The sequence below is a fragment of the Neovison vison genome, chromosome 11 (genome assembly GCF_020171115.1).
Source record: "Neovison vison isolate M4711 chromosome 11, ASM_NN_V1, whole genome shotgun sequence".
Taxonomy (NCBI): Eukaryota; Metazoa; Chordata; class Mammalia; order Carnivora; family Mustelidae; genus Neogale; species Neogale vison.
The window spans coordinates 164,432,169-164,455,285 of record NC_058101.1 but is presented as its reverse complement, the minus strand read 5'-3'; the positions used below and the strand labels follow the sequence as shown (position 1 = coordinate 164,455,285).

The following is a 23,117-nucleotide window of genomic DNA, read 5'->3' as shown; positions in this document are numbered from 1 at the left end:
TTTGAGCCCCATGTTGGGGCTCAAATAAAATCTTAAAAAAGTAAAAAATAAAATAGTTTGATGTTATAGACTGGCTCCAACTTGAGATCCAAGTGATAATTTCCCACTACTACTATTATTATTGAAAAATCCATCTCTTCACAGTGGTTTCCAATGTTTGCTTAGTATTTTTGTTTTTAGCTATCCTGTTCTTCCAGATGAATTTTAATATCTATGCTGCAGGGACCAATTTATTTTGCCCTTTAGAAAATTTGCTCTGTTTGACAGAATTGTGGAGTTCTCATTACTTCTTAAATGAAGAACTTCCTCAGGATATCTGAACAATTCTCTTGGGTGGAAACCTGATGTCAAAACCCAAGGAAACAGAACCAAATTAAATCCAGCTTTCGGGACGCCTGGGTGGCTCAGTTGGTTGGACGACTGCCTTCGGCTCAGGGCGTGATCCTGGAGTCCCAGAATCGAGTCCCACATCAGGCTCCCAGCTCCATGGGGAGTCTGCTTCGCTCTCTGACCTTCTCCTCGCTCATGCTCTCTCTCACATAAATAAATAAAATCTTTAAAAAAAAAAAATCCAGCTTTCAAGGTGCTCCTGCCTCCTTGGGGTTACTACGAATGGCCTTAGGTCAAAATCCCAAGACTTAATTCAGGGAATACATAAATCTATATTAATGGAGATTTAGGCTTCAACCCTTCTAATCTTTTAAGTGGGAGCTGTCCAAAAGAACTTTCTGCTATGATAGAAATGTCCTCTCCTACCATGTCCAATAAGGTAGCCACTAGCCACTAGCCACAGGTAGTTACTTAGCACTTGAAATATGGCTAGTGCACTTGAGGAACTGAATATTCAAATTTTTAATTCTATTTAATTTAAATGTGTGTAACCACATAAGACTTATTGGCCACAACAGCAACTGTTAAGACTGGATTGTCTGTCTTTCCTTGGATCTCAGTTTCGATATTACATTATCATGGCTAAACTCAAAATACTTTTTGACTTTGCCAGGCACTATACTCCGTGAGGGAAGACAGTCACAGTAAGACAGTTTCTAAGTTTACAATTTAAGGAAAGAAAAGATCAGTTTTTAACCCAGAGATGAGCTACATTGTTTGGACTCTCTAGAGACTTGCCCATCGTATCCCGCAGTAAGCCTGAGCGGGACAGATGTCACTGCATCGAACTGGAAGAACAGGGGGGTGCTTCTAGCAGAGTAGGTGACCCACAGGGCTTATTGGAATGTCAGTTCCCTGCACATTGGAGGTCCCTAGAGTTGCTGCTCTTCCTTCTCTTGGAGGTGGAAAGGAAGTGAGGAGGCCAGGGGGCCGAGGCCCGCCAACTACTGGACTGGAGCTGGCATGGACACGAACGGACTTCTTCCTATACCAACTGCACTCAACAAATGAGAAAACTGAAATGAGGGCTTAAATGAGTTTGGTGAATGGGGTGGGGGGAGGGGAAACTGCGGGAAGGAGCGTGGTCAGCTTGATAGGGACTCCTTAGAGACGAGTGGGTGGAAGCCAAGAAGAAAAAATGGAAGGACTCCCATGGGGAGTGTCTGGGAAGACAAGGGCTCTCGGCAAGGTGGTCCCGGGGTGAGGGTGACAAGAGGCTCGCGCCCCGGGGAGCCGCTGCTCGGTTTCCGCGGCCGGGTCACAAGATGGCCGCTGCTTCGCCGGGGCTTTCCGTGCCGGACCCAGGGGCCGGTGGTAGGTGCTGCGGGCCGGGGCAGCGGCAGGCAGCCCAGGGGGAGTCAGCTGCGAGAAGGGCAGGCTGAGGAGACGGGAAAACTGACCGTCGGAAGCAGGAGGGGAGAAAGGAAGCACGCGAGCACGGAGTGCGGCTGCGCGGGCCCCAGGCCTCGGGAGGAAGGGGAGAGTCGGGGTGGGCGACTGCCGGGGGGAGGGGGCGGGAGGTCAGGTGGCCGCGCGGAACAGGGCAGCGGGGCTGCGAGTTGGGCCTCGGCGGCGGCTGCGGCAGCGCGCGGGCCGCCGGGAAGTTGGGAGAGCGGCGTGCGGGAGCGCGCACGCGCGCGCACGCGGGACCGGGCCGCGAGCAGCCGCGGCCGCCGGGGTTGCCTCGCCGAGCCACCCGCGCTCCCGACTCCGCTCCTCAGGAGGGAGCGGCCAGTGGGCCCGCATCGTGTCCGCGAGGTTCGAGGCCCGGCTGCCGTGGCCTCCTCCTTTTGGTACCTGGGCCGCCCGGAGGAGCCGGGTCCGGAGCACGGCGGGCTGACTGGCCCCGGGGAGCTGACACCGCTGGACACCAAGGCGGAGCTGCACGTCTGGCGGTCGCCTGGAGCCGGGAGGAGGCCGAGGGGACCATGTCCGGGAGGAACCACCACCTCTCCACCACCGAACGCGTCATCAAAGGTGCCGGACGGGCCGGGCCCTCGTCGTCCCCCGGCGGGAAACAGTCTTTGGCGGGGAGACAGCGGGGGGACGGAGGGCGGGGAGTGGCGGGAGGGCGGCGGGGGACCCCGGCTGCGTCGGTCCGCGGGGAGGACCGGGAGGGGATGTGAGAGAGGGGAGGGGGAGCCCTGCGGGGCCGTGCCCGGGCGTTTTCTGTTGCACCTCGATCCGCAGCTAGCTGGAGATTGCCGCTTTATCTCTCGGAGTGTGGGACCTGCAGGTGGGGTGGGGATTTCTTCTCCTGCCACCCCAAAGGACCGGGATCCCCATCTTTTTTAAAAGAAACGATTCCTCTTCTCGTCTTTCATCTGGTGAAGCCATCTGGGGTGATGTGCGCAGGGACTTCAGTAGATTCTTCCAAGTCACATCTTCCTGCCGCTTCCCTTCTTCAGGATCGGATGATCTCGCCCCTCCCCCACCCCCTTTTTTAAAGGACGTTTACCATGTACCTTTTGGCCCACTTTCTACAGATCACCCCAAGTCCCTGCTGTTATTAAAAGGAACAGTTTGGTGAAATAAACACAGATAAATCCATTTTGTGATGTGTGAAAGGGACTTACAGATCTCTTAACATGATGTTGGTGCTTTATTTTATTTTTTGGCTGTAGAGACCTGAAGAAGGATGGTCTCTCATTCAGATATCTAACCAAAACTAAAATGTTCCTTACTGTAGGGTTTTACGTTATACTTATTTCTGATCCTAAACTACTTATACTGGTTTAAACGTAACTACTAATTTATGCACTTCTTTTGTTCAGCGGTAACACTTAGGTACAACTCTTTGCTCTTGAGTTTTAACTATGAGGTTGAAAGCACTAATTTATAAGAAGGGAGTATACACCTAAGCGAGTTGTTAGTGGCTTCTGGATAAAGGGTTTAAGTGTAAGTGGGCAAAACTATTAAAATACTTTTATGTTTTCGTTTTGTAATTAGAAGGAGAAAGGAAACGAAGATTGGTGACAATACTTTTTTTTTTTAAGTGGAAAAGCCTATTGAATGTTCAGTGAAGGGGGAGAATTTTAGTGTTTAACTTAAATATTTTTCTCCCTAAAAAATGAATCATCATAAATGTTGATTTTCTACACTATTAATTTTAGTGTGTAACTTAGTTTCTTCCCCTCTAAAAAGTCAAGATCAAAAGTGATGATCATAAACCCTGATTACCTACATATATAATGTTCAGTAGATATAATGGGGTTTTTGAGATATATCTACTCAGAGATCATCTGGTATTATTGAGGATTGAAGTGAATTGTTCATATAACTGACATTTTTTAGTCCTTTGTTGAATAATTTTCATCTTTTTAATGTCAGTTTTTATAGTATATAAAAGTATAAATCTTCTCTTAAGATAAAGAGTTTAAACCTTCGCTTAAGATAAAGAATATACTAAACATAACCTTTTTTGATCAATCAAGGTCAGTTGTGAACATTAATTTCTGTCCTGTGCTGTTAACATGGCTGGTGCATTCTGCTGTTTAAGGGTGTTGGCAGTTTCCTCCTGTGCCAAAATGACTGCTTACTGCTATACTGTTTAATGCTTTTGTCTGTTTTTTTATCTCTTCCAGTACTGTTCTTTATCTGTCAAAATATGCCCTTCTAATCTGCTATTTCTAAGCCGAAGTAGGCAGGGAAACCAGATAAACCAGAATTGTGTGTCAAGTTAGAAGAAATAGGATCTCAGTGAAGCTTAGTGGCAGTCCTCAGACCTTTAGGAATCTCGAATTCTGATCGCCATTGTAGCATGTAATTTCCACCATAAGATATAAAGGCAATCTTAAAATGACCCTTTCAGACCCTTAAATGTAGAAGTAAAGAAATGAAACATAGTTAAAAGGTAGGTGCTGTCTTATTGCTAGGCATGCTCACAGTTAAATAAATACTTTTTTTTAAAAGATTTTTTATTTATTAATTTGACAGAGAGAAATCACAAGTAGATGGAGAGGCAGGCAGAGAGAGAGAGAGAGAGAGAGAGAGATAGGGAAGCAGGCTCCCTGCTGAGCAGATAGGCTGATGCAGTACTCGATCCCAGGACCCTGAGATCATGACCTGAGCTGAAGGCAGCGGCTTAACCCACCGAGCCACCCAGGCGCCCCTAAATAAACACTCTTATAGTCTGTATAATTTATGTTTTTTGGCCAAATTATAAATTACTGCATGTTGTATACTTATTATTATTATTTTTGGTATGTTGTATATTTATAAGATTACTCTTAAATAAATGAAGTATAATGTTTTCAAACCCTTACTTAGAATGTGTGGATTTATCTTAAATATAAAAACTGTAGAGTAAGAACTTAACCACAGAAATCTTGGCTTCTCTGTGACTTATGTTGATTTTTTTCCTGGGTTTTCCAGAGTTTGAAATAGTTGAGGTTTGTTCTAAGAAAGTAGGGTGTTACTGTATGTGTAGCTAAGGTCCACTGTATTGGGTACTAAATCCTGATCTGATATTATCTTGACTGGCCAGAGTTGTCTGCATTTATTCACAGCTGGAAATCTTTTCAAAGGTGAGACCACACCCCAGTTATTTTTGGTTCTGTCATTTCCTGTTAACTTTAAAGTCTACTTAATTGTTTGGTTTGAACAAATCTTGGAGAATAGTGGGAGGGAGTGACTAGTATTTTAAGTGTCCTTTAAACAGAAACTTTCCTAAAATGAAGAAGTACTAGACTGATGGTCAGAAAACCTAGGTTTTACTGTAGCAGGAGCTTGTGACCTTGCCTTTTTTTTTTTAACCTTGCTTTTTCACTTAAACTCGCTCCCTTTTTTTTCCTTCAGTAATCTCATGGGCAAAATAAGGTTAATAATACCTTCTTTGTCAAGCATCTGAACCACGCAGAGATATAACTAACATGAAAAGCTTAAGACAGGTTGTATTATGAAACACGATAGTAGTTTGATAATAGGTCAGTTTCTACATAAGTGGTTAGTAGAGAAAACATTAACATTTTAAAAAAGATTTTATTTAGAGGGCGCATGAGTTTGGGGAGGGGTAGAGGGAGAGGAGAGAGAATCCAAGGAGACTCCAGGCAGAGCACAGAGTCCAGTGCAGGGCTCCATCTCACAGCCCTGAGATCATGACCTGTGCTGAAATCAAGAGTTTGTTGCTTAATGGACTGAGCCACCAAGGCGCCCCTCATTAACATTTTTTAAAAAGATTTATTTATTTATTTGACAGATCACAAGTAGGCAGAGAGGCAGGCAGAGAAAGAGAGGGGTAAGCAGACTCCCTGCTGAGCAGAGAGCTGCGGAGCTCCATCCCAGGACCCTGAGATCATGACCGAGTGGAAGGCAGAGGCTTTAACCTCCTGAGTCACCCAGGTGCCCCTTATTAACATTTTTTTGAGAAATCATTAACATTTGGAAAATATCAGAATTAGAAATTATGTGAAATAATAAGTTGGAAAACTGTTCCAGTCAGGAAAATACTTGTTCTGCAATTTGTTTTTTTATTCTTAAGAAATTACTGCACCCAAAGGGACCCCATCCTCTTCTATGATTTAGAGGATATCCGGGTGGAATCAATCCCATGTGTAACAACATGAAGAGAACAGGACAGTTCTGTCTAGTACTTTCTTACCAGCTGGTTTCTTCCCTAGCAGTTGATGGTGTTTATTTTATGTTTAAAAATACAAAAATTGTTATGATTTCATTCATTCATTAAGTGTTTATGGAGAACCATCTGCAGTGTATGCCAACAAGTGCTCCTTTGTTTCTTTTTGTTTTTAAAGTAACAGTTCTGTAGTGCCTCTAGAATAGTCACTATGCACTGTGGCATCACTACTGGTTTCTAGAGTAGAAAAAACCCAGAAACTCAAATGACTGAATTGTGAAAATCTTTCAGCTTGATTTTCTTTCTTCCCCCCCCCGCCCCCGTTTGAGAGGACTTTTTTTCTTTGACAGTGATTTTAAAAAAATGATTTATTCCCCTGGGCTGAATCTTTTCAGAAGCAACAAAAAAATTTCACTAGGAATTACATGACAGATGTGGAGAATCCATTTTTGGTAGCCAAATGGTGTTTCACAGAGAAGTCAGACTTCTTTTCAATAAGATGCTCATAGATTTCTCCCGTTCATTTGTGGAATTCAAGTATATTGTATATTCACAGGATGTACTGTGTCATTTGTATCACACAGAGGCTACTGGTTCTTTAATATCTGCCAGTGAGAATAGTGCAGCTATGGCTTTCTTAAAAGATTTTTAATAATAGTATGGACAAAAATTGCTATTTTCACAAGATTACCCTGAACCCTGTTTCAGTCTCTGGTACCTGTGCCTCATTTATTTCCACAGCTCTTGTCCCCTCTTGCCTTTTTTTGTATTACGAGAATGAATTTACCAGGGGTTTATGTTTTTTTTTTTTATTTTTTGCTCTTCTTTTTATTATTAAGTATTTTATTTTTAAGTAATCTCTACACCCAACGTGGGCATTGAACTCACAACTCTGAGATCAAGAGTCGCGTGTTCCACTGACTGAGCCAGCCAGGCACCCCTGTTCTTTTACTTTCTTAATAGGATTACAGTTTTTCAAAATATAATAAAGTTGGTGAGAGATAAAAATGAAAAAATGCAATTATTAATTGCCTCAGAACAGCTAGGCTTGGGAAAGGCCACCATCATATTTAAGGATTTGGTAGTGTCTTAGTGAGGACAAGCTAAAAAGAAGAAAATGAGTTTTAAAGTATATTATACCTAGGGGCACCTGGGTGGCTCAGTCCTTAAGCATCTGCCTTCTGCTCAGGTCATGATCCCAGGGTCCTGGGATCAGCCCACTTCGGCTTCCCTGCTTGGTGGGAAGCCTGCTTCTCCCTCTCCCACTCCCTCTCCCTGCTACTGTTTTCTCTCTCGATGTGTCTCTCTCTGTCAAATAAATGAATAAAATTTTTAGAAAAAGAAAAAAAAAGTGTATTATACCTGATGTGAAGTGGAGGTAACTTGTTTAGCAGAAAAAGAAGTTGTTTTAGCTACATAGGGTTTGGAAAAACATGCAGAAGTAAGGATGGAGAAAAACAAAGTGTAATTGACTGAGGAGTAGACAGGTGGGTAAAATTAGGAGCGTCAAATAATTGGAAGAGGTAAAAGGAGAAAGAGGAGAAGAGGGATAGCCGAAAACCATTAGGGCAGTTGATAGTGATTTCATTAAGGGAACAGCAAGAATATTTTGATGGCTGGGGTTCTTGGGTGACTCAGTTGTTAAGCATCTGCCTTTGGCTCAGGTCATGATCCCAGGGTCCTGGGATGGAGCCCCACATTAGGCTCCCTGCTTGGCGGGAAGCCTGCTTCTCCCTCTCCCACTCTCCCTGCTTGTGTTCCCTCTCTTGCTGTCTCTCTCTGTCAAATAAATAAAGTCTTTTTTAAAAAGATTATTTTTGATAGCTATCTATTAAAAAAAAATCCAAAGCTTAATTGACTTGTAAATATAACTCAGAGTTACAGATAATTCAAATATCTATAAAGATATTATGACAGTGAGACAGACTTGTTTTTATTTTATTGAAGAGATTGTTAAAAAAGTGGAAAAAGTTGGTAGAGGGATAAAGTAAATATTAAAAAGCACTAATAAGCAGAGGAGAGAGAAAGGATTTTCTAAGAGTATTTCCCATCCCTGTTAATCACACCACTTACCCATTTAGTCAGTGACTCGGATGACTAGCCTGGGAATCAGGCCAGACTCTTTCCTATCCCTTTCACTTCACATCCAGTGCTACTAGACTCAGTTCTGTGGATTTTTGGTTTGTACAGAACCTTCTACATCCTCTTCCTCTCTGACATTTTGCCTATACTATTGTAGTAGCCTCTTGCTAGGGGTATTTAATTTAATGTCCATGGTGCCATCATGATCTGTGGATAATTAAAGGATTATTCTTGTGCTTGAAATCCTCCGAGCAAGTTCTGCCATAGGATAAATTCTAATTTTATTGATGTTTAGTTCTCTTCATGCTAAAACTCCAGTCCTGTATTACTTTCTCCTCATTTCATATCCTTGTTCCCAAACTTACTTTACTACTACTTGTAGTTCCCCAGAATGCCCTGAAATTTTATATCTGTGAATGAGTTCTTTGCATTATTTTTATATAGAATCTTGTGCCCCAACTTGGCCAGCCCCTATTTATCTTTCAAGCTTTAGCCAAGAGGACATCTAAGAAGCTTTTTCTCCTTTACTACTAAGCAGCCATAACAGAATAATGGTTTTAGAACACAGCCTTGAAATCAGACATACCTTGGTTCAAATTCTGCCTCTTTTAGTAGCAGTCTGACCTTTGGCCAGTCACTTAATCCTGTTTTTCCTCAATTTCCCTATCTGAATTAAAGGGATAATAGAACCTAGTTTATAGGATAGTTGTAAGGATTAAATAAACCCCACAAACTGCAATGACAGGTGTCTAGTAAGTGCTCAGTACGTTAGCTGCTTTCATCATTATTAGCAGCAGCCACAGAAGCCATTGCCTCCTATATGCTCCTGTGAGCAGTCTCATTGCTTTTCACATTTCTCTAAATATTTTTATGTTATTTATACTGCACTGTATAATCCTTGTCCTTGAAGGGCAGGGATTGTGTATAATTAATGCTGAATATATTGCTTAGTATATAGGTGGTTAGTAAATGTTTAAGTAAAAGCATAAGAAGCTTATTTTATGGAAGACGCTGTAGAAAAGGGCACGGGCTCTGCTAATTACTAGCTGTGTGACTTTTGTCATTTGTTTGCCTTGCTTTAAGTTTAAAATGGAAAATAAGAGTACCTACCTCAGAATTTAAAGATTGCATTTCATATTGTATGTAATGTGCTTAGCATAATGCCATAGTTATCTGTTCTTTATTAAATGAGTTAATCTTGAATGTTAATGAGATTTGATAGCAGATCTGTTTGACTTTATTATTAGTTTTTAGATCTCTTTAACTCTAAGTGGTCTAGGTGAAATGAAGTTTTAAGAGTGTTGTAGTTTTTTAAAAGATTTATTTATGTATTTATGTATTTATTTATTTATGGGGAGGTGGAGACAGAGGGAGAGAATCTTTTTTTTTTTTAAGATTTTATTTATTTATTTGACACAGAGATAGAAAGAGCCCAAGAGCACAAGCTGGGGGAGGGCAGAGGGAGAAGGAGAGGCAGGCTGCCCCCTGAGCAGGAAGCCCTACAAGGGGCTCCATCCCCAGGACCCTGGAATCATGACCTGAGCCGAAGGCAGTAGTTTAACTGACTGAGCCTCCCAGGCACCCCAGAACCTTTTTTTTTAAATTAGCATATAATATATTATTTATTTCACAGGTATAGGTCTGTGATTCATCAGTCTTACTTTTTTAATGTCCATGGTGCCATCATTATCTGTGGATAATTAAAAAAAGAAAAGAAAAGAAAAATGGTGAAAATTTCCTAGTCTATAGTATACATAGAATTTTAGAAATCATAAACAGATGCATAAACAAATATCCAATGAATCCCTGCTAGAAGCAACATGTTTCGCTTTATACTTAGAAGCTTAAATACTGTCTTGGAAAGTACTCAGTATAGCATATAATGGCCTCCCAAAAGTGTGATAGAAAATCAGAACTATGGAGCTTCCTATGATTAATAGTACCAAAGAAGAGCAGATGACTAAATGGTAGACTATATATGGTATGAAGGGTTTGCTCCCTCACTTTACAAACTGATAATCATTTCAAGTTTGAGCTTTCTTGATCAGTAGCCTAAAGAGATAAGACTTAACTTGTGGGTTTTTGTATGTATCCATAGGTACATTTTGTTCTGGTGACCTAGGGCTTTGTGGAGGTTTAAAAATAAAGTAGGATAAAATAAAGAACTAAATAAAAATTTTTTAAAACATAAGTAAAGTAGAATAGTTTTATTGAATGGCCAGAGTAATAAAGGTAATTGGTGGATTTATCCATGAAGGGAGGCTACTTATTTTTACTTTTGGACACTGTTTTATTGAAAACATATGATGTCACTGTAAACTTATTGTTTCTGTCAGACTATCACTGATAGTGGTTATTACTTAATTGATTCTGGGAGAGCTAGTTCCCAGTACTTTGAAAGCATGCTCTATGACTGTCAAAGAAGAGGGAATATCTCGAAGAGCTGTGTCAGACCGTGAAATAAAATTACTTGTTCTAATAGGTTATGAAAGGATCTGAAAGCTACTTACGACTTTCAGTAATAATATTTAACATAACCTCTTCAGCGGTGTTTAACTGGTTCATGATTGGAAAAGCAGGTGAGTAGATTAGGAAATAAGTCTGCAAAAGTAGGGCAGGCTTGCTGGCTTAAAATAGGAATGAAAGCAGGGTTATTTGTAGTGAATAGAGATAGCTATTTAGGTAAATCCTAGTGTCCTGTGAGGGTAAGACCACACAATAATCTAAAAATAATAACTTACAGGTCAATAACTTTTAAGGTTTATCTTTCACACTTACTGTAGGATTAAAGTGGTCATCACCAATGTTTTCTTTCTCTTTTATGCAGATTTGCATCCAATGTTAGGTATATTTACCTAAAAATATCACTCAGGATACTGATACTGCCTGTGAAAGGCTTTAGAATTTCTTCAGGTTTAGAAACTTAGTTTCAAAATGTATTAAGCTTTTACTTTTAGATTCACAGGATGTTGTGAAGAAATGTACAGGGAGGTCCTACACTTCCTCCCCTAAGTCTCTGTCCTCCATAGCATCAACATCCCACACTACCACTCACTATACCAAACCGAGAAGTTGACATTGGCACAATCGATAGAGTTTATTCAGGTTTCACCAGTTATGCGTGAACTTGTGTGCACATGCATGTGTCTGTAGCTCTATGCAGGTCTACATGTGTAGACTTGTGTAACTACCACAATGAAGATGTTTAAACAGAAACATCACCACGAGATTCCTGTGTTATTGCCCCTTCGTAGCCACACCCATTCCCTTCAAGAAACCAATTTTATTGTTTATTTATTGTTTTTTTTTTTTAAGATTTTATTTATTTATTTGACAGAGAGAAATCACAAGTAGATGGAGAGGTAGGCAGAGAGAGAGAGGGAAGCAGGCTCCCTGCTGAGCAGAGAGCCCGATGTGGGACTCGATCCCAGGACCCCGAGATCATGACCTGAGCCGAAGGCAGCGGCCTAACCCACTGAGCCACCCAGGCGCCCAATTGTTTATTTATTGTTTTGAATCATGTGCACACCTGGTTTGATTAGTTTTTTTGCTTCTGAGTTGGAAGCACTGTTAAACAATTTTTTATTGAAATAAGGTAATGCAGCAGCAACTGACTCGTAAAAAGCTGTTAAAATGTGTTACCAGAGGAACCTGGCTGGCTAAATCAGAGCCTGTTAATTCTTGATCTCAGGGTGTTGTTCAAGCCCTGTTGGACATAGAGCTTACTTGAAAATAATAATAAAATGTGTTAGCAATTTTGGAGCACTAAAAGCTTTCTTGGATAATATATATAGGCTTAGAATGATAACTCTCAACTCTGGTCACCAATCAGAATCAGCTGTGGAACTTAAAAAAACATATGGGAGAAAAATGGATACTTGGTCCCATTTTAAATATATCTGGAAACTAGTGTTGAGTATAAAAATGCAAGTTACAAAAGGATACACAGTATGATACCATATATATAAAATTTAAAATGTACTATGTTATGTATAGATATATTTATAGCAAATTATATACATGTTGGAAGCATATACACCTACTTAAATATAGTAATTACCTCTGGAGAGGAAGGACTCAGATGGTAGTTGCTCAGTTATAACTGCAATATTTTTTTAGTTCTTAAAAATATTTGAAACTCAAGGGGCGCCTGGGTGGCTCAGATGGTTAAATGTCTGCCTTCAGCTTGGGTCATGATCTCCAGGTCCTGGGATGGAGCCCTGTATTAGGCTTTCTGCTCAGTGGGGAGCCTGCTTCTCCCTCTCCCTCTGCCTTTCCTACTGCTTGTGCTCTGTCTCTGTATCTCTCTGAAATGAATAAAAAAAAATTTTTTTTTTGAAACTCAGAACACGTGGGTGGTTCAGCTGGTAAAGTGCCTGTCATCCCCTCAGTTCATAATCCCAGAGTCTTGGATTGAGTCCTGCATTAGGCTCTCTGCTCTGCTCCCTGTCTGCCGCTTCCCCTGCTTATGTTCTCTCTCTCTGACAAATAAATAAATAAAATCTTAAAAAAATATATTTGAAACAGATATGGCGAACTTAGTATTTTAAATCTACATGGGTACATGTGTAGGTAGCAACATTTGTAGTATTTATTTCTTATACCATATTATATAAAATTATTTTTGAAATATTTCATTAAAAATATCCCTACAGGGGCCCCTGGGTGGCTCAGTGGGTTGGGCCTCTGCCTTTGGTTCAGGTCATGATCTCGGGGTCCTGGGATTGAGCCCTGCTCTCTGCTTGGCGGGGAGCCCAAGCTCTCTGCTCTCTCTGCCTGCTTCTCTGCCTGCTTGTGATCTCTCTCTCTCTCTCTCTCTGTCAAATAAATAAATAAAATCTTTAAAAAAATATCCATACATACAGTATATTATGTGTATGTCTGGAACTTCTTTTTTCCCTTTTAGTATACCTTTTATTTATTTTATTTTGGTGCCAAGGGCAAAATGCTGCTATAACAATTATCTGAAAATGTGGAAGTGGCTTTGGAACTTTGAGAAGACACAGCTCAAGTCTCAACTTTTTTTGTTTATTTTGTTTTGTGTTTTAGTTATTTTATTTATTTACTTGAGAGAGAGAGAGAGAGAGCACAGAGGGAGAGGGAGAAGCAGATCCCTGCTGAGGAGGGAGCCTGATGTGGGGCCCATCTCAGGGCCCTGGGATTACGACCTGAGCCAAAGGCAGATGCTTAACCAACTTAGCCAGCAACCGCCCCACAAGTCCCAATTTTCTGATGTCCTTCCTTAATTTCTGTAGCTACCACCTATACCCCTTTATAGTTTTCCCTACTTAGAGTTTGTACCATACAGTGTATTGTTTAACTGTTCTGTGTTCATATTAAATCTTGTGATTTGAATATGAGTTATTTTTTCTACTTAAGTAGAACATAGGGGAGCCTGGCAGACTCAGTCATTGGAGCATGCAACTCTTGATTTTCAAGGGTTGAGTTTGAGTCCCACGTTGAGTGTAGAGATTCCTTAAAAATAAAACCTTTTTTAAGTTTATTTTTTATTATTTTTTTAAAGACTTTATTTGACAGCACAAGCAGGGGGAGCAGCAGGCAGAGGGAGAGGGAGAAGCAGAAGCAAGCTCCTTGCTGAGGAGAGCCTGATGAGGACAGTGGGATCATGACCTGAGCTGAAGGCAGATGTTAACTGACTGAGCCACCAAGGTGCCCCTTAAAAATAAATTCTTTAAAAAAAACAAAAAACAAAAAACATAAAGTTCTTCTAGGTAGAGTCCATGTGTTAAAATTGTATAATCTGTAAATGACTTACACAAATTGAACGTGTAATAAGGCCAAATAAATATTGGATAATTTAACTACTTCCCTAGTATTTTTGAATTTTACTTAAAGAACCCTTCCACCTCTCTTTCTCCTATAGATTTCAGAACTTTAGACTTGAACAAATACAATTATTATCCTGTTCCATAAAGTCTATGCATAGAAACTTAGATCAATTCTAAATAGAATTACTATTGAATGTTTTGTTTTTCAGTTACTATCCTAGTCTTTTAGCTTTTAAAAGGGTGACACTGGATGATTAGACTTGAATTGTTAACTTCCTCCAATGGTATTGTTGGAGATGAAGCTAAAATGTCAGAGTTTCGTAGAGAAACAGGAGAGTTGATGATTGTACCCAAACTTTCCTAACCTTTGTTATTAGGAAGAGAGAAAGGTAGTTTTAACTGTGGTCAGTGAATTTCTTTACATTTATTGCTTTTAAATTAAGTTAAGGAGGTCAGCAATAGTAAGTAGAATAATAAGAGAATAAAATGCTTCATTATTATGAAGAGGAATGGTGAAGTCTTAGCATGTGGCATTGTGTTTCACATATTGAAGTTGACATTAGAAAGGTAAATTTAGTAATTTGTTTTTTTAAATCTGTGTTCTCTTTTATGATAGAGCCACAAGTTGCTCACTATTCCTTATGCAATCCAGGTGTGAATTTTTTTTTTAAGGTTTTATTTATTTGAGAGAGAGAACGAGCAAGTGAGAGAGAGTGGGAGGAGCTCGCATGTGAGTGGGGGGAGGGGCAGAGGGAGAGCATGAAGCAGACTCCCTGCTGAACAAGAAACCCCATGTTGGCAGTTGCTTAACAGATTAAGCCATTTAGGTGCCCCTGGTTATGAAGTTTTTGAGTGATTTTGTGTATTTCCATAAGAATTAGAGTGGATTCAAGATGACCACTAATAATCACTGTCACTCATTTTGTTACGTGGGAGGGGTTGTATCTAAAAGAGACAGTTATAGCTATTTTATCTGGAATTGTGTAAAATTCTTTAGTTTCCATGAGAGTATATATCTTGCATATTTGTTATGTGTTATGCCTACATAGTTCTCATTTGGATTTAAACTTTGGGCTCTCAGGGAACTTATTTTCATTCTAACCCATATTATATTACTTTGAATTATATATTAAAAAAAAGTGTTAGAGATTATTTGTTTAGGCAGTATAGCAAAAAAGGGATAAGAGGTTAGTTTCTGGAATCAGCTGACCTGGAATCACACTCTACCTCTTCCAGCTGAGTTGTGAGATCTTTGACAAATTTTCTAACTTCCCTAACATTGGTTATCACATCTGTCAAATAGAGATAATAATACTTAATAGAGAGACACCTGGGTGGCTCAGTTCGTTAAGCATCTGCCTTCAGCCCAGGTCATGATCCCAGGGTCCTAGGGTTGAGTCCTAAATTGGGTTCCTTCTTCTGTGTCAGAGATTTTTAGCTAACTTGTGTCAGCAACTTGAATGTACTAATAATAGCAACACAATTGCCAAGTACGGTATATCCCAGGAATGCAGAGTTGGTTTGAAAATCAATCAGTATAATCTGCCATGGGAACCATATGAGAAAACTCATATGATTACTTCAGTAAATTCAGAAAAACCAATTGACAAAAATTCTGTACTCATTCATGATTTAAACAAACCTTAGAAAACTAGGAATAGGATAGGGGAGCTTCTTCAACTGATGCTCATTTAAGAAAAAACCCCAACAAATTCATACTTAATGGTAAAATATTGAGTGCTTTATCCCTAAGATTAGGAATAAGGCAACAATGCCCTTGCTTGCTGCTTCTGGTCAGCATTGTAACTGGTTGTCCTAGCCATTGAAATAGGGCAAGAAGTAGAACAAAAAGGCATATAGATTAGAAGGGAAGAAATAAAAATGTTTCTTTTTACAAATTGCAAGACTGTGTAAAAAGTCTTAGATAATCTGCCAAATAACCGGTAGTAACAGGATTTAGCAAAGTCAAAGGATCCAAGGTGAATATATAAAAATCAATTGTATTTTTTTTTAAAGATTTTATTTATTTATTTATTTATTTATTTGACAGATAGAGATCACAAGTAGACAGAGAGGCAGGCAGAAAGAGAGAGGAGGAAGCTGGCTCCCTGCTGAGCAGAGAGCCCCATATGGGGATCAATCCTGGGACCCTGGGATCATGACCCGAGCCAAAGGCAAAGGTTTAACCCACTGAGCCACCTATGTGCCCCAAAATCAATTGTATTTTTATATACTATCAGCAAACAATTGGGAAATGAATTTTTTTTACTTTTACTTAGAATATTTCTAAAACCCACGAAATATTTGGAAATAAATGTGACAAAAATGCATAAAATCTCTTTACTGAAAACTACAGTACATTCCTGAGGGAAATTAAAGACCTAACTATAAGGAGAGTTGGGGCACCTGAGTGGCTCAGTAGGTTAAGCCTCTGCCTTCGGCTCAGGTCATGATCTCAGGGTCCTGGGATCGAGCCCCACATTGGGCTCTCTGCTCAGTGGGGAGCCTGCTTCCCCCCCTTCTCTGCCTGCCTCTCAGCCTACCTGTGATCTCTATGTCAAATAAATAAAATCGTTAAAAAAAAAAAACTATAAGGAGAGTTATCATGTTCTTGGTCAGACAACGCAAAATTGTTAAGATGTCAGTTCCCCAAACTGATTTATAAATAAAGGCAATTTCAATAAAAATCCTGGGATTTTAATTTGAGAGAGAGAGTGAGAGAGAGAACGAGAGGGGAGAAGGTCAGAGGGAGAAGCAGACTCCCCATGGAGCTGGGAGCCCAAGGTGGGACTCTATCCCGGGACTCCGGGATCATGAACTGAGCCGAAGGCAGTTGCTTAACCAACTAAGCCACCCAAGCAGCCCCAAAATCCTGGGATTTTTAAATAGAAATTGGTAAGCTGATTCTAAAATTTATTTAGAGGGACACCTGGCTGGCTCAGTCGGTAGAGCACAAGACTCTTTGAGGTCATGACTTCAGGCCCCAAGTTGGCTGTAGAGATTACAAATAAATAAACTTTAGAAAAAATAATGTTTGTATGGAAATAACTAAGACTGAGAATAAGCAAACCAATTTTTAAAAGGCAGAACAAAGTTGAAAAACTCAGACTACCTGATTTAATGACTTACTACAAAGCTGTAATAATCAAGACATAAGAGAAATCTTTGTGACTTTGGAGTAGACAGTTTTCTTAGATCACAAAGAAAATGAACCATAAAAACTGATAATTGGACTGTATCAAAATTAAGATTTTTTTGTTCTTCTAAGTGTGTTTCATTAAGAAAATGAAAAGGCAAGGGGTACCTGGGAAGCTTGGTTGGCTAAGTATCCAACTCTTGATCTTGGCTTGGGTCTCATCTCAGGGTCCTGAGTTCAAGCCCCTTGTTGGGCTCCATATTGTAAAAAAAGGTGGGAGGGGGCACTTGGGTGGCTTAGTTGTGTTAAACATCTGCCTTTGGCTTAGGTCTTGATCTCAGGGTCCTGGGGGTCATTGTCAGACTCTGCACTCAGTGGGGAGTTTGCTTCTCCCTCTTTCTCTTCCCCTCCCCTTACTAATGCTTGCTCTCAAATAAATAAACAAAATCTTATATAATAAGATTATATAATAAAGTATTTTATTATATAATATTATATAATTACATATTATATAATATTATATAATTACATATTATATAATATTATATAATAAATAAGAACTTTGTGAAGAACTTAAAATTCACTAATGAGACAATCAGAGTTTTAAAAGTGGACTAAAGGGGACGCCTGGGTGGCTCAGTTGGTTGGACGACTGCCTTCGGCTCAGGTCATGATCCTGGAGTCCCGGGATTGAGTCCCGCATCGGGTTCCCAGCTCCACGGGGAGCCTGCTTCTCTCTCTGACCTTCTCCTCGTTCATGCTCTCTCTCACTCTCTCTCTCTCAAATAAATAAATAAAATCTTTAAAAAAAAAAAAAGTGGACTAAAGATTTGAACAGATAAATCATAAACAAAAGTATACAAATGGCCAGTAGCATACAAGAAGATATTCAGCATCATTAGCTACTGGGGAATGCAAATTAAAACTACAATGAAATACCACCACCACGGATCAGAATGTCTGAAACTGAACATTTCTAGTTTTGACAAGATATGGAGTAAGTGGAACTTTCATACACTGCTGGTGGGACTGTAAAGTTGTATAACTGCTTGGCAAAATTATTTGACATTTCCTTAATATGTTAATTATGCACCTTCCATTTTACCCTGGGATTCTACCCTTTGGTATTTACCCAAGAGAAATGAAAACAAGAGATCTATGTGTATATGTTTATAACAGCTTTGGTCATAATAGCAAAATCCAGGAAATATCCAACAGGTAAATGGATAACTATAATATGTTGCATCCTCACCATGGAGTACTACTTGGCAATAAAAACATACAAATTTCTGATATATGCAATAGCATGGGTGAATCACAAAAACATTTTTAGTGAAAAAAATCAGACATAAATGACTGTATACTGGACAGTGCCATTTATATAAAACTAGAAAAGTCCAGATTTGTCTAGTGACAGAGAGCACATCAGTGGTTGAGGTACTGGGGGCAGAGGAGAGGATCTTTTGGTAGTAATGGAGATGTTCTGTATCTTGATCAAGATTGTGGTTTTGACAAATATATACATGTGTCAAAATTTACCAACTTTTACACTTTAATGGATGTAGTTTATTGTTCCTAAATAAACCTCAATAAAGTTTATTTTAAAAAAAAAGAAGATATGAAAACTCTACCCTAAAATTAATGCAGGATTTAGTGCAAACGACTTACCTTTGTTAAAATGAGATCTTAAGTTAATAGACTATTATGAGGGGCGCCTGGGTGGCTCAATGGGTTAAGCCGCTGCCTTCAGCTCGGGTCATGATCCCAGGATCTTGGGATGGAGACCCGCGTTGGGCTCTCTGTTCAGCGGTGAGCCTGCTTCCTCCCCTCTCTCTCTGCATGCCTCTCTGTCTGCTTGTGATCTCTGTCTGTCAAATAAATAAATAAAGTCTTTTAAAAAAAAATAGACTATTTCAAAGTTGTACTGAAAGCCTGAAAGAAGAAAATAAATTGAGACTCCTTGTGTACTAGGGATTAGTAGTTTGCTTTAGGAGGATAAAGTTTACTTAAAAATACTGTGGGAGGGCAACTAGCTGGCTCAGTCGGTGGAGAATACTACTGACTGGGGTTGTGAGTTCAAGCCTCACGTTGGATGTAGAGATTGCCTAAAAAGAAAAAAAAACAGGGACACATGGGTGGCTCTGGTGGTTAAGCATCTGCCTTTTGCTCAGGTCATGATTCCAGAGTCCTGAAATCAAGTCCCACATCAGGCTCCTTTCTTCGAGGGGAGCCTGCTTCTCCCTGTGCCTGCTGCTTCGCCTGCTTGTGCGTGCGCTTTCTTTCTCTGACAAATAAATAAATAAGTAAGTAAATAAAATAAAACATTGCCTGGAGTTGAAATGCCTTTTAAAAGTGTGCTTTAGGGAAAGAAATATTTGCCTTTTACTGCTAGCTTTAGTGTGTGGGTGTGTTTTTAGTCATTGTTTTATTTAACTGCAAATCATAGAAAAGGAAAGAAAAGTAAGCAAAGGATATGATGTTTATAGATAATTTATAAATAAATACATTTAAATGGTTGATAAACATGTGAACTTGTATGAACAAAGGTAATTTGTTGCTATGCTTTTCCTGATAGCAAAGAAAAAATAACTGCAGTGTTTAATAACAGTCTAGGTGAATTATATTATCTTTATGGTGGAGAGTCTGAAAATTATAGAAGAATATTTGTTGGTATGAGAAAAATTTAGTAGTTTGTTATAAAATTCAAAAGATTACAGGGTTGTATAATACAAGTAATTATAAAATAGTTTGTTTAAATATTTAAGATGTTAAAATACATACCAAAATTTTAAATAGTTGTTTTTGGAACGCTAAGAGATTTGTTTCTGTTTTGTGGTAGTTATTGGTTTTTTATTTTTTATTTTATTTATTTTTTATTTTTTATTTTATTTTTTTTTTTTAAGATTTTATTTATTTATTTGACAGATAGAGATCACAAGTAGGCAGAGAGGCAGGCAGAGAGAGAGGAGGAAGCAGGTTCCCCGCTGAGCAGAGAGCCTGATGTGGGTCTCGTCCCAGGACCCTGAGACCATGACCTGAGCCGAAGGCAGAGGCTTTAACCCACTGAGCCACCCAGGCACCCCTTTTTTTTTTTTTTTTAAGATTTTATTTATTTTTTTATTTTCTGTTTTGTAGTCTTTTTAAGATTATTATTTTTTAAAATTTTATGACTTGGACTCATGATCCCCAGATCAAGGTGCACTTGTGCTCTTTAGTTTTTATTTTGTTTTTTAATTTTTTTTCAAGATTTTATTTATTTATTTGACAGATGGAGATCACAGAGAAGCAGGCAGAGAGAGAGGAGGAAGCAGGCTCCCCGCTGAGCAGAGAGCCCGATGCGGGGCTCCATCCCAGGACCCTGGGATCATGACCTGAGCTGAAGGCAGAGGCCCCAACCCGCAGAGCCACCCAGGCGCCCTGTGCTCTTTAGTTTTTAAAAAAATCTTTTGCATTGAATTATAACATAGTATCTTTGATTTGGAGAAATCTTTAAGAACAGTTTGAAGATTAGCTGAAGGTTGATAATTGTTGCTATGTGGGTTTCATTATGCTGTTCCACCCTGTATAATAAAAATTTGTCCACAAAAGATGCAAAGCTAATTATCACTTCTAACTGCTGGCTGATTTAGATTTACCTTCCAAACAGGAAGGGATTTTGAATTTTGACACAAAGATCTGTTGATAACCCATTGATGATCCATTAATGGGCTGGTGTCTTTTTAGCCTTTTAGAAACAGGTAATGAATTCTGTCTGCTGACAGCCAGCAATACTCTGATTCCTGGATGAGTTGTAGCTGATTGGATATTGGTGGTATTACTGTTGGTTGACTCATTTATAATAGAATTACATACATTTGTAGATTTTATTTTATTTATTCTTTTAAATATGTAATAAAATAACATGGTATAGAGTTTTTTTGTTTTGTTTTTTGTTTTAAATATTTCATTTATTTATTTGTCAGGCAGAAGGAGAGGTTGAGAGAGAGAGAGAGAGAGCACAAGCAGGCAGAGAGGCTGGCAGAGGCAGAGAGAGAAGCAGGCTCCCTCCCGAGCAAGAAGCCCATGCGGGACTCCTTCCCAGGACTCTGGGATCATGACCCGAGCTGAAGGCAGCGGCTTAACCCACTGAGCCACCCAGGCATCCCCATGGTATAGAGTTTTAAAAGGTATATATCATAAAGTCTTTTTCCTATTCCTAATTCTAGGCCGCCAGTTGCCTGCCATAAGGATGTTAAAGCCTACTATGAAAGGCCACCAGGAACATATCTATGGTCAGAAAACAAGTTCACATTGATTTAGCTTGCTATAGCAGGGAATAGCACACACCAGAATAACTGTGGGGCATTTCAGAAGCGGGGAGTTAGCAAAGAAGATATACAAGGTTTTAGGAGCTGGAGTTAGTCACGGAGTGATTTTAAGGTAGAAATTAGTAGTTTGGGTGGGAATTGGCTAGAATCTGTAATTTAGGTGAGTTGATGGAATAGTCAGTGGCTTTATCTTTAGAACACATGAGTCCCTCAGGAGTTACAGTTGTATCAGTGTGTCTTGATATTGGAATATAACGAGCTAATGTTTAAAAAGATTTGAGCTTGGATAGTATGTAATGCACATTGTGGTTTGGTTTGGTTCAGTTTATCTGTTTTATAAATCATAGTGTTTTTCTGAGTGTTTGTGAGCAATTTGTGGTTTCTCTTTCAATCCTTAGTCTCTGCTTTTGATCATTTGTTAATGACTTTGAGAGACTTAACATTTAGGGGAAGTGATCAGTCAAGATCTGTATCATTAGGGCACCTGGGTGGCTCAGTGGGTTAAGCCTCTGCCTTCAGCTCAGGTCATGGTCTCAGGGTCCTGGGATTGAGCCCCGCATCGGGCTCTCTCCTCCGCGGGGAGCCTGCTTCCCCCTCTCCCTCTGCCTGCTTCTCTGCCTACTTCTGATCTTTCTCTCTGAACTAATAAATAAATAAATCTTTAAAAAAAAATGATCTGTATCATTGTTAGATAGGTTGTGAATGTTTATCAAGCTTTTGATGGTAGTGATTTTGACCTTTATAAGCACCAGGCCACTTTGTTCTGTTTCTTAGATTTGTTAAATCATCTAACATGATAATATGTGACTGTAGCATTTAAAACCTGGAGATCACACACACATGGCATTTACAACAAACAAAACTTCAAACAAGAGTTACTATTAAAGTTTGAAATAATATTCTATGTATTCCATATCTATTTGGATCTTCCTTTATTAAGCAAGTCACTTTTTCCCCTTTGATTTTGGATATGGATTGTTCACCTTGTCAGTGTCTGAAAAATTTAGTCCTATATATGGTGATTGTCAGAGATACAGGTCATGGTAGTACTAAGAATAAAGGACAGGGTGTTTACTGACATCTGGAATCTTTTTTTTTTTTTTTTTAAGATTTTATTTATTTATTTGACAGAAATCACAAGTAGACAGAGAGGCAGGCAGAGAGAGAGAGAGGGAAGCAGGCTCCCTGCTGAGCAGAGAGCCCGATGCGGGACTCGATCTCAGGACTCTGAGATCATGACCTGAGCCGAAGGCAGCGGCTTAACCCACTGAGCCACCCAGGCGCCCGACATCTGGAATCTTGAACTAGCAGAGAAAGAAGAAAATAGCCGAGAGAATAAAGGGCAAAATCATGCAAAGTACATGGTAATCTGTGGCTTCTAGCATCTCAGAGGTTGTGTTCTGATGATCTTAAAAGTAAGCAGTCTAGGGGCACCTGGGTGGCCCAGTGGGTTAAAGCCTCTAACTTCGGCTCAGGTCATGGTCCCAGGGTCCTGGGATCGAGCCCCACATCGGGCTCCCTGCTCAGCAGGGAGCCTGCTTCCTCCTCTCTCTCTCTCTCTCTGCCTGCCTCTGTGCTTACTTGTAATCTGTCTGTCAAACAAATAAATAAATTAAAAAAAAAAAAAAGTAAGTAGTCTAGGGGCGTCTGGGTGGCTCAGTCGTTAAAACGCCTGTGTTTGGCTCAGATTGTGATCCTAGGGTCCTGGGATCAAGCCCAGCATTGGGCTCCTGGCTGTACAGGAAGCCTGCTTCTCTTCCACTTCCCCTTTTGTGTTCCCTGTCTTACTGTCTCTCTTTGTCAAATCTTTAAAAAAAAAAAAAAAAAAAAAAAGGAAATAG

The 23,117-nt window shown here is 39.7% G+C and overlaps 1 protein-coding gene across 3 annotated transcripts in view; it reads left to right on the top strand.

Annotated features, from left to right (window-relative positions):
* The first annotated feature begins 1,646 nt into the window (after positions 1-1,646).
* PPP3CC (protein phosphatase 3 catalytic subunit gamma) overlaps positions 1,647-23,117 on the top strand; it is a 96,780-nt gene continuing 75,309 nt past the window's right edge. Inside the window, exon 1 of one of the 3 annotated variants that reach the window (XM_044225175.1) lies at positions 1,647-1,704. In XM_044225175.1, the coding sequence (XP_044081110.1) occupies positions 1,656-1,704 (49 nt within the window). In that variant the 5' untranslated portion in view covers positions 1,647-1,655. Of the gene's footprint in view, positions 1,705-2,051; positions 2,368-23,117 lie in introns of those variants that run through there. The other 2 variants (XM_044225176.1, XM_044225174.1) reach the window with 2 other exon arrangements.